Source organism: Pleurodeles waltl, chromosome 8 (genome assembly GCF_031143425.1).
Source record: "Pleurodeles waltl isolate 20211129_DDA chromosome 8, aPleWal1.hap1.20221129, whole genome shotgun sequence".
Classification (NCBI taxonomy): Eukaryota; Metazoa; Chordata; class Amphibia; order Caudata; family Salamandridae; genus Pleurodeles; species Pleurodeles waltl.
The window spans coordinates 541,411,283-541,423,833 of record NC_090447.1 but is presented as its reverse complement, the minus strand read 5'-3'; the positions used below and the strand labels follow the sequence as shown (position 1 = coordinate 541,423,833).

At 41.4% G+C, this 12,551-nt stretch overlaps 1 protein-coding gene across 1 annotated transcript in view; it reads right to left on the bottom strand.

Annotated features, from left to right (window-relative positions):
- The window catches only part of CFAP47 (cilia and flagella associated protein 47), a 2,216,809-nt gene that overhangs the window by 1,444,226 nt on the left and 760,032 nt on the right, over nucleotides 1–12,551 (bottom strand). The window contains exon 39 of the mRNA XM_069204610.1: nucleotides 6,875–6,963. Within this exon, the coding sequence (XP_069060711.1) occupies nucleotides 6,875–6,963 (89 nt within the window). The remainder of the gene's footprint in view (nucleotides 1–6,874; nucleotides 6,964–12,551) is intronic.

The following is a 12,551-nucleotide window of genomic DNA, read 5'->3' as shown; positions in this document are numbered from 1 at the left end:
CTCGCTTATGTGAAACGGTTTTACTTTTCACTTTATGTGGCAAGAAAGTTCGGTTACGAGTTTATAACGCTAATAGCTTTAAATCGAGTAAACGCGAGACCTATTGCATTGCAAATGCTTGTTATATATGCTTTAAGTAAAACGCTACCTTATCTCTATCATGCAACTTACTATTTTTAGCGTGCACCCTTGTAACTTCATCAATTCATAATTTAACTGAACACCTTATATTTAAAAAAACGAAAAACCAAGAATTGCAAAGGAATACTTGCTTTACACAACTAAAAATAAAACTACAAAGACCAAAGGTGCAACTGCTTTGATCTAATGGCACCCATGGAGATCATTATGATAATTCAGATTAGAAAGTTTTCTTAAAAGTTGCTGTGATAGCTTGCAGTTGCAAGTGCCCTCATTTGCAAATGAGTTACATATTCCTTGTTGCCTGCAGGGTAGCAGTAGTGAATCTGGCATGCTCTGTACATATTTTGTTCAATATTTAAAGGTCTTGAGAACTTCAACATTCAGGAGCAATCAATTCTAAACCACACTTTCGACTAACTGATGCTAATTTAAGTCTTTAGGGACTGAAATTGTAAATGTCTGATTTTAATAACTTTAACCTTTAATTATTGTTCTTTATTTACAAAGTTATGAATGGTTGAAAAAATACCTGTTTTCTCTTTGGAGTCTTGAATCATATCCACGTGAAAAACAAGCGTTGATAGAGCTAAGGTTTGGCATTTGTCGACGGGGCAGTAGTGAAATTATTTCTTTATTGACTTCAAGTTTGAATGTGTGTTTGGCTGGATGAAAGCAAGAGTGAGTTACCAGATGAGTGGGTGAATGCTTGAGTGCTAGGTGGGTGGATGGGTGGATGGCTGGATGGACGAGTGAGGACATGGAGGTTAAATCAGTTTATCCCAACACTCCAGTACAATCTGAGAGTCACGATGGCCGATGAACATTAGCTATCTCTTAGCTATTACCCAACCAATCCTAAATCATCATGAATTCCAGCCAGTGCTACAATGTTTCTGCTTATTCCAGTGGTTATAAGTATATGGACATCCAAGTGCTGACTACTCTTGCTGGAATTACGGGAGAAAACACTCCGGGTAACATTAGAGATGGTATTGCTGTATATGGTATTATATAATAAATGGTACTGCTGTATATGGTATGACGTAATAAATGATAATGTAGTTGAAAGTAACAGTTCTAAACATAACACTAACTAGTTATTAATTCTAAAAATAAAAGCGTATCTTCTCCAAATGCATTGGAGTGAGGACCGTATGGAAGGGGAAGGGGTAGAGAGAATAAGATACACGTTGTGTGGTAAGGGTTATGAGGTTAAAGATATAAAGTTAAGGATATAGGGAATTAAGGTATGTGGTTATGGAATAAGGATGTTCGGGAATATGGTTAAGAGTTTGGGTATAGGGTTAAGAGTTGGGTAATAAAGTATAAGGATACGGAGTTAGGGATTTAAGGGTTATTAATTACAGACAGAGTTAAGAGTTTAGGATATAGCGTTGAGGGTTCAGGTATAGGTTACAGGTTACCAAGATTAGGGTTTAGGGTGATGGCATTAAAAAAACCTGAGGGGGCCCCTGCATAGAACATGGAGGGTCACCCTCTGTGCTCACTCAGGAGCTCGCAGGCCAGGGTGCTCTGTTGAGGGGCCCCCTGGAGCTCAGCCGCCCTGCCCCCGCACTGCGGGGACTGCAGGGACTGCAGGGGCCTTTCTAACACCACTGGTATAGGGGTCAAAAGTATGGAGCAAGGCTACATAGATCAACAGTCTGTTTAGGGGCTAAACGTAGAAGATATAGGGTTAAGGATTCGAGAGTATAGCGTTGTAGGCATGTGGTATGGAGGCTAAGGGTACAGGGTTCAGAGTATATAGTTAAAGATACAGGGATTGTGGCTACAATTTAGGGATATAGGATTTAGGATTTGTGATATAAATCTACGGGTTTGAGACATAGAATAGAGGGTTTGGGATTAAGGATTAACTCTATGCTTCCATGTATATAGTACCAGTACTGGCAAGGTGTTTAACGTGTGCTTATAATAATTAATTATATTACAGTTGTTCAAAATAAACAACACATAGTAGCACCACATTTAATTCATTTCAGTGAAACATACTACATTTTTTATGAAGGAATTCAATTCGATGTGTTAAGAATGAACTACAGCCAATGCTCACTAAAGAACTGGGGGTAACATGCTACAACCAGTAAAACTGAATGATGAGTGCAATTTTAAACAATGACAGCAAATTCTGGACGGCTGCTCGCCCTCATGCACAACGCAACAAGCCCCTCTTCTCTGGTATTAGTCTTGTTATGCTCCACATCTGTGCATGTGTTGTCTGTGGGTGCAATCTAGATGTTGAGGGTACTGTGAGGAGGCAATGAGGGTTTCAGAGCTGCTGGGTACTTTGTAGACATAAAGCTATGGTGCTTATAAGGTGTCTGGGTGCTCTGAGAGCGTGGCAGCAGCTGTACAGATCTTCTACTTGCTAGACTAATTACCTTTGGTCCTCTCGATGTGATTGGTGGTATGTGAATGTGTGGGGTGCTGCACTCTGTGTGCAGTGTGATGCACTCTGGAAATCAGTGATGATGAATATGATGGGCGCAGTACTTTGTGTGCAGGATGCTATAAATTGACTCAGTGCTTTCTGTTAAGTTTGGGCACTTGCCTGCCACTTGTAGGAGCCAGCTTCCTGCTGCATTTTTATTTTCGAGGTGTGTGCCCTGGATTTAACCTTACAGCGACTCCAACCTTCTCGTCCTCCAGAGTCTATGCTCCCTTTCCACGGTGAGACATGTCAACGGTGTGCGTTTGAGACTATGCGGACTGTTTGCTGCTGCTTCAGCCTGCACAGGGCTGAAGTTCCAAAGCCAAACGCATTAAGGGGAATGCAGACCTTGCAATAGATAACAAATACAGAATAACACGAGGAGTGAGCGAGATGCTGAATTACAGATGGGTATTGGGAGAACTGTGGAAAATGAAGAAAGAAAGAAGAAAGGCTTGCAGCAAATAGAGGCGAGTATAAGGTGAGTTGTGTGGGGAATGCGAAATACCCAAGAAGAGGAAACCAGATGCTGCCTCCAGGACTGCTGAGAAAAGGTTGGCATCATTGTGAATTTGTGATGCAACCAAGTTTACACAAATCCACACTTCAACTTGTGATTAATGAGAAGGGGTTGGAAGTCACCTAGTGCCAACACAATACGATACACACTCTAAGGAAATTAGATGAACTAAACCACCAGATACAGTAATCAAAATTCAAGTGGTTCACGCTGGCTGGCTTACACAAACGACTGTTGGCATTTACTGCTCTTCATTTACTTTCAAATACCCCTTCCAATATGTTTCGTAACATTAATTAGTTGAGTTCTTTGCATGAAGATATAACTATAAGGAACTTTGAAGACATTTGTATTGTTATTGCTTTCACTGGCTGATTTTGCATTGAACTTTAATTCCAACTTGCAGTTTTAATGAGGAGATGTGTTGTATTTGTCAAATGTCTGGAATAGCTAGCATTTCTTGAAAGCAATATACCCACCAGTGACAATCAGATTTTTTTCTATGCATTTTGCAGCGTAGGCTCAGAAAATTGTAAGAAAGGGTGTCCGATTGTACTACCTTTATGCACTCAAGAAGAAAATGCATATTATCTTTGTCCTTGAAATCAATTATTGCATATTATATGGGTAGTCGCACTGTAACATGTTCTTTTTTTTTTTTTTAAATCATCTGACTGATGGTCGTTCAAAATAATACACTATATAAAAGAACAGATGTTTTCAAGAACAAAGCCTCTCCAAAGCTTTTCTGGAGAATCATCTTTGATTGAAAGGGGTGTTTTTCAAGTTACCAAAGTTTACATTTGTTTAGTCTTTACCCTTGAACCCACAAAGCCATGCATCTTCCTCCTCTTGGCAATCAATTTAAAGAACCACCGTAAAGATAATACGATTTATAAATCGTCCATCAAAAAAAAGCAAAAAGAGCACACCACTCTATCAAGATTTCTGCCTCCAAAAGTCCCATGAAATAATTTCACTAAAATACTATCAGAATTTCTAAATTTGGAATGCACCTCTGTGTCAATGCTCAAATAAAAATCCAATGTGATATGATGATAATAAATCAGTTTGTGATGCTTGAAGCTTAAGGTGGTTCTAACATGCAGAGACTGGAAGTACTATGATCCGTCGACATTTGGCCTGAAGAACTCTTGAACTACTCAACAACTCCAAAAGAAGGAAGACACCTACAAATGTTCATGGACTAAGCCCCCCTCCATGAATAGAATCTTTGTGGCAGCACTAATAGACTTCTGGGTGACCCTTGAGCTACACGATGGCTTGGTGGTCAGGTTGAAGTTTTCATCCCCAAAGTGATTCTTTTGGAAATGAAATGAAATGTTTACTTTATATGCATATACTATATTAATCTATCACTGCACCCTAAGCATGAAGAAATAAAGAGGGTACAGAACTTATAATCAATGATGTCAACATCCACTTAGAGATCTAGAATAACCAACAGAAAGCACGATCTAGAGCACACAGCTATCCGATACCAGTATTGAGTCAGTCTCAGTGCTGCTGTTTCTGTTAACACCTGTGTGTGTCCAGTGGACAATATAGGTCCTGGTGAATGCTTCTGGCCTTTTATGTGTGTAACACATTGTGCAGAAATATGTCTGCACGTATGGAAGTTATAAATATAGATTTATTCCCCAGTGTATGTTTTAATCACTTGCAAGGACAACATGAATAAGTATAATCAGTTTACCTGTGCACGTTTAATATGTTTTGCGTTAGCTATTGTGTTACTAATTTATCTGTCAATCCTCTGTCTTGGGTAACCAGTACTTAATAAGATTGTACATACATATCAGACATACAGATCGGAGTCTAAGCACACATCTATGTAAGGAATACCCTTTTAATGGACCAATTGTAAAAAGTATAGGGTTTCCTTCGCAGCATTAGATGGATGGGTCCTATAATAAACATGCAATGCTATGTGGATAAGAGCCTACACATCAGAGCCCAGCACCAGACAAAACATAGTGTCTTCAGGTCTATATAGTTAGGGTAAAAACAAAGACAGATCTCATACACTTTGGTCAGGCAGTTTCAGTGCTGCAACCAGTAAACATTCCACCTAATCACTCCGCCTAAATAAAACTAACATTGTAATTGAACATTAGTAGGATAAGATGAAGATTGGATTGTATAATGAGGGCTCAACTATGTCAGTTTGTACAGAACCAATACATGCTACTTGTCCTGAATGGACCAGAAAGGACAGGAAGCCCTGGTCACTAGGATACTCTCATGAGTATAAGAAGCTGGACAACTCATCTATCACAATAAAGAGCTCCGCTTTGCCAGAAGAAGAAAGTCAGCACCAAAGGCCTTAGCCCTAAGCTTAATCAGACGAGCTAGCAAAGACACATAAGTAATAGCAAGTTCAGACCTCTAGGTTTCAGTTCTAAAGATAATCAACTTCCGACATTGATCTAAAATGTGTAACACATTTTTCAAAACAGAATCTATTTTTTCATCAAATGAGATTCTTCGATTTCTTTTTTTTTTAATCTATAATATTGCAGGCTAATAAAATGCACTTTGTGATTACGTGATTGCATTAAGAAGACTGGGAGGAATTTGCTAAATTAGACTTTTATCATGGTCTGTTTCTGTACTTTCGCTTTGACTATTCAAAAACTTGACTCCAGCTACTAGGTTCTCAAAGAAACACTGACGCAAAGACTCCTTACTTGACGAGTTATCACAGGGATGATAGTCAGGAACTATGAAAATATAAATCTATTTTAGAACACTGAGGCCAAAGAAACTACTGGCTAAATAAGAGAACCTACAATTCTGCCCTAAATAATATTTTGTGTAATTGTTCTGCCTAACCTAAGATGTATATGATGCAGGTATGCCATACAAGGAAACAAGGCCAGTTAAGGAAGGTGGGGATACAATTGCTACAGATTTTGAGGGATTGGCATAGGATTCCTCTCAGGATTTAGCCTTACCAAATATATAGACCCAGCATAGCATGGAAGAGCTAAAATGCACTGGAAGACTGACTGGAAAAGGACCTCTTTGCCGCAGAAAGGTACATAGACTTTAGATGTGCTATAAAGCGGGGCTTTGCCACTGCAGTAATTGTTTAGTATATTTAATGCAGTTTATCCAGACTCAGAATAATAGCTGAAACCACATGCTAGCAATTCAAGTTGATTTCTGCTTCCATTTGCACATACCAGTAAACCTTCACTTCATCAAGTTTACAATCATATTAGTATCCAATGTTGACGAGGATGTGTTGCATACTATATGAAATTAACCATGGTTCCTGACAATCTCTACAAAGGAAGACCAGCTGGCACCCACCAAAGATATGTGGCAGAGGCCACACTGTTAATATCTGCATGGGCAACCTAGTCACTGAATGTTACGAGCAGTGTGGGGACCTCCAGGGTCTCATCGATGGTTAGTGATGTGGCGTTTGCACTAGAACAGAGTGGCCACTTAGAATGTCTGTCTGCATGGTGTGCAGAGAGCGTTTTTTATTTTCTGTAATGAAGAACAAGACCCTGGTCTCATTGGGGTTATGTGCTGGCGCAATTCGAGATTGTGCTCTATTGTGCAATAAATGCTGACGTCCAGTTATTTAAGCCTGCAGAGCGTATTCAAAATGTGACATCTAGTAAATAAAGCGGTATTCACTATCCATACGCTATAATTATATGCATAAATTGCAATTCCATCAACCTAAAAGTGAAGATAGACTAGCATTTGTAGCATCTCACCTGAATTCTCCGTCCATGTTAAAGGGATTTCGCATAAGTAGGTTTATTTCAAGGAGCTCATAACAAGGAGATTCATATTTGGTAGCAACCTGAAAGAAAAGAGAATACTTGCAATTTGTGTAATAAGTGATGATGTTTCACAACATGAGCGGTGAGCTGAAGAATCAACATTAGAGCATTTTGATCTTGCTCTTGTCTTTACAATGCTTTATTAAGCTGATCAACAGTGCAATGTTATGCGTGAAAATTAAATCTTAAGTATTTAAATATGCACATATGGGGTTTCGGAGAATTAGTTCACCCCTTTACTTCATTTGACATTTACTTTCCTGCACCTATATAGAGTTTTGTTTACTTTATATGCATTTACTGAGTTAATCTATCATTGCACCCTAAGCATCAAGAAAATATATTTAAAAGTAAATACAATCATTGTTAAAAACTACTAACCCAATGATTTATATTAATCTACCTTTATTTAGGTTAATTTAGGGTAATATGGCTGCAATTCACTGAAAAATAAATGAATTCATTACACTCAGTTGGGGACGTGGTTAGTATTAAATTCATTTACGAAAATATACAATAAATGCGTTTAGCAAAATTGAAGATCATGGTTAGAATATGTTTGACAATTATTGTAATTTGTTGTGATTTAGGATTTGGGTAGGCAGATATTTAATACAATAGACAATGTCATCACATTATTTACATTTAATTATACATTTTGAAACAGGATTACAATAAGATTATTAGATGTTTCATTTGATTAAAAGTTAGGTTGCCGTTCAAATAGTCATCTTGCATTATAAAAAATAATTAAAGTGTATATATTTAATATCATTTGAGGGTGGAATCAGGTTATGAAGAGAGAAACAACGAAATGTATTAAAAATAATATAAACTAATTTAAGAGGTTGTACTAATGAAAATTTTACAGAATATAATGCATAAAAATTAAAAAAAGTAATGAAACAGATAGCATTATGTTAGGGTGTATGGGTACAGATAAGAGCTAAAGTAAAGATACAAGAAAGGGAAGACATAAATGGCCTTTTAATGTTCCTGGGTAGAGGTAGGAGTGATTCCCTAAGCGAAATGTAGGAATTTCTTCCTTTTTACAATCGTGGATCACGACTGGGGATGAGCTGCTGCTCCATATGTGGGGAAAACACCCCATAGAGCAGTTGCCTTTATTTAAGCCCTGTGAAGGACTGATTACAATAGTTAACTTAAAGCTACCTGCATTAAGGTAAATACATTGCCTGGAACTCAACAGTGCACTTCAAAGAAAGGGAGTCTGTGTGCAGCAGCTACCTGCAGGAACCTCCTGGCAGGCAGACGCCACACATAGGCTCACCTGTTGTGAACATTTCCTTGAAGAACACTGTCGGAGGCTGGCCATTGTAGTTAACCTTATTTAATCACCATTAAGATAATAACAATGGCAGACCCCTGACAGTGCCAGGCTGCACAAGAATTGCTAATTCCTTGCATTCCTTATTGTCCAAAATCAAGAAATCTTGTTTTGTAGAAGATTTTACCTGCATGCATGCAGATATGATTTCTGACAATTTCGCATTAGATTACCATGGATGGGAAAAAAATTAGCTTCTTGCATTCCAATAACCCTGGTGGAGGTAAACTGGTAAATCTGTGCCAACAAGGGATGAATGTAGGCAAGGTAACAGAATTATAAACTATCTTTTATCCTTTTAATTGCAGCCATCGGCCAATGGCCAACAGCTGCACTACCTGCCCAGTGTGGGTGTCGGCCACTGGCTGACATTAGGAAGGCACTTAAAGGCACTTCAAGTCCTGCACCAAAGGGAGTCCTTTATTTTTTTTCTACATCAGGCTGCTCGGGAGGAGCTTCCCAAGCGTCTTGATTGGTTTGTTTTTCCTGCAATGATGAGCAGCATGCAGTGCGCGCGGACATCATTACAGGAAAGTGAAAGTAAAAAGAGTCTATGGTCTTATTTTACTTTAAATGAATCTGTGCTCGGGGGGAACTCTCAGCCTGATGAGCACTGATTCGTTTGGGAGAGGTATTGCTGGAAAGGGGAGAATCTCCCCATTCCAATGCTAACTCAGTCCACTATATCCCTCCTTCACAATCACCAGAGGAGAGCGATGCCCAAGCAGGGATCCACACACTAGCCAATAGGAATGCAGATACCGGCGCTTTAGGCAAGACAAGGGATCCCATTGACCTTGGTTTGACTCGTTCCTGTCGTGGGCCCTACGCCCAGCCACACAGGTGGCATAGCGTTTTTATCGGTACAAGTGGCATAATGCTGGGTGATAGGAATTTTGTGGATTCCGGAAGTTTCCATCTCAGAAACGTAAGGAAAATGCGTGAGGTCAGGCAAGGTTTGGGGGAATGCAGGGTACTGTGGGTAAGAGAAACTAATGGTATCCATGCAAAGTACTTTAACCTGGAATCCCCTGTATGTCTAGTTTTCAAATATGCCTGTGGTGCATAGGTTTGCATGGGTCCTTTGTGTCATAGTCTCTTGGCTCACCCACACAACTGGAGTACGGCTGTTACCGGAAGACATGTGGGTAGTAGGAAATTTGTGGCTCCCCACAGATTCCAGAACTTTCAATCACAGAAATGTGAGGAAAATTTGTTTTGGTAGTCAATGTTTGAGGTTTGCAAGGGATTCAGGTGCAGAGGTCAAAGAGGGGCCCAAATAACATACGCTCCTATGGAGACTAGGGGTGCTCCAGTTCCAGACTGCTAGCAGGTAAGTACCTGTGTCCTCTGGAGCAGACCGTCGGGGTTTTGTAGAGCACGGGGGGGTCACAAACAGGCACATAAATTACACCCTCAGCGGCACAGGGGTGGCCAGGCGCAGTGTGCAAAGCAGGAGTCGGGTTTTGCGTTGAAATCAATGGAGGGACCCAGGGGTAACTGGCGATGCAGGCAGGGCTAAGGGAGGCTTCTCGGGCCAGCCACTGACTGGGCAAAGATGTGGGCCACCTGCTCCTCACTCATGCACCGATAGTTGGTTCCTCTCGGGCCTGGGGTCTGCAGGTGCAGTGCTTCTTCCAGACGACAGGTTCTTTATTACCAGACAGTCACGGTCAGGGGGATCCTCTTGATTCTCTCTGCAGGCATCACCATCGGCGTGCAAGGGGGTCATCTCAGGGTGGACCTGCCATGGGAGTCGCCTGGGGGTCCTCGCTGCAGTGTTGATTTCTCTGGGGGCTCAAGCTTGAGGAGTGAGTTGAAAGTCCTTTTAAAGATGGTTTCTTCTTGTTGCTTTGGACAGAGCTGCTGTCTCTGGAGTTTCTTGGTCCTTTGGGTTTGCAGGGCAGTCCCCTGAGTCGGCAGAGGTCGCTGGGCCCGCTGGATGCGTCTCTGTTGCAGGTTCTTTGAATCTGGAGACAGGCAGGTAGGGCTGGGGCCAAAGCAGTTGTTGTCTCCTTCGCTGCAAGGTTTTCAGGTCAGCAGTCCTTCTTCTTGTTAGGTTGTCAGGAATATGATTTCCTGGGTTCAGGGTCACCCCTAAATACTTAATTTAGGGGGGTGTTTAGGTCTGGGGGGCAGTAGCCAATGGCTACTGTCCTTGAGGGTGGCTACACCCTCTTTGTGCCTCCTCCCTGTGGAGAGGGGGGCACATCCCTAATCCTATTTGGTGGAATCCTCCAAAGCAAGATGGAGGATTTCCCAAGGCAGGGGTCACCTCAGATTAGGACACCTTAGGGGCTGTCCTGGCTGCAGGGTGACTTCTTGTTTTTCTCATTAACTCCTCCAAACTTGCCGCCAAATATGGGGGCTGTGTCCGGGGGGCAGGCATCTCCACTAGCTGAAGTGCCCTGGGGCACTGTCACACTAGGCTTGAGCCTTTGAGGCTCACTGCCAGGTATTACAGTTCCTGCAGGGGAGGTGTGAAGCACCTCCACCCAGTACAGGCTTTGTTCCTGGCCACAGAGTGACAAAGGCACTCATGCCACGTGCCAGAAACCCGTCGCTGTGGCAGGCTGGCAGAAACTGGTCAGCCTAGCAATAGTAGTTGGGCTGGTATACATTTATGGATTTATTGTGCTGAGAAGTTTGATACCAAACCTCCCAGTATTCAGTGTAGCCATTATGGAACTGTGGAGTTTGTGTTTGACAAACTCCCAGACCATATTCTCTTTATGGCTACCCTGCACTTACAATGTCTAAGAATTTGCTTAGACACTGTAGGGGAATTGTGCTCATGCAGCTATGCCCTCACCTGTGGTATAGTGCACTCTGCCTTAGCGATGTAAGGCCTGCTGTAGGGGTGACTTACCTATGCCACAGGCAGTGGGTTGTGGGCATGGCACTCTGAGGGGAGTGCCATGTTGACAGTCATTTTCTCCCCACCAGCACACACAAGCTGTGAGGCTGTGTGCATGTGCTGAGTGAGGGGTCCCCAGGGTGGCATAATACATGCTGCAGCCCTTACAGACCTTCCGTGGCCACAGGGCCCTTGGTACCAGGGGTACCATTTACAAGGGACTTATCAGTGTGCCAGGGCTGTGCCAATTGTGGAGACACAGGTACAGTTTAAGAAAAGAACACTGGTGCTGGGGCCTGGTTAGCATGGTCCCAGCACACTTTCAATCATAACTAACATCAACAAAAGGAAAAAGGTTAGGGGGTAACCATGCCAGCAGTGGCATTTTCCTACAAAGATCATAGTAGCAATCTATAGTTTGGGGTGAGCTAGGAGGGGAAGAGAGAAGAGTCTAGGAAGGGTTATTTTTGAGATCATAGAAGTAGAATGGGTTGGGATCAGTCACAGAGTGGAGATAGAGGATAGATTGATAGAGGTATAGGGTGATGGTGACACAGAGAAAAGCTTTTGAGAGAGTAATTGTTCTTGCCCTCTTGTACAGTAGGACTAAATTAATAAATATATTGATACATGATTACATAGTAAGGAAATACATGTGTAAGGATATAATATATTAACATTGAAGTTGTATCACAAACACAAACTTTCAAGAGTTACAGTAGTGGAAGTTAATTCATTTGTGTACTTTTAGACAATTATTTTAGCTTTCCTCAATATTTCAGTAGTGAAATGCTTAAAGATAAATAGTTAAGGTAAGATTTACCTATTGTGACAGATAAAATAACAGACTTATAAGAATCAAATCAAACAACTTATATAGAAACTATGCAAGAACCTATGAACATGTTAAGTGTAGATTAATATACATATACCTACATACATACACAAATACATAATATCTATTTTGGGGATGCTCAAGTGGAGGACTCACACAGCAGTGCAACAACAGATTGTCCAGCCTAGTGCTTAACTGTGCAAAAATATATTTTAATGAAGGACAAGTTACTTACCTTTGGTAACGCATTATCTAGCAGAGACTCTATCGAGCTGCAGATTCCTTACATTTGAATTACCTGGCGTCAGCTTTGAATCTGGAATCTTTTTACTGAGCAATACCCTGAGCGTTCCATTGGGTGGCATCGTCCAGATCCACGTGCGCATGGCTTCCTCAGCGTCGTTGGAGCCGGTTGTGACGTGACGGTTGCCTATAAAGGCACTACCCCGGCACGCGTACATCAGTTCTTTGATCAACAAAACAACCATGCCAGAAGCACAGAGTCATGGATAGAACCAACATTTTGTCTGTGCAAAACTAGGGCCCTGAAAGGGATAATCCCTAACCT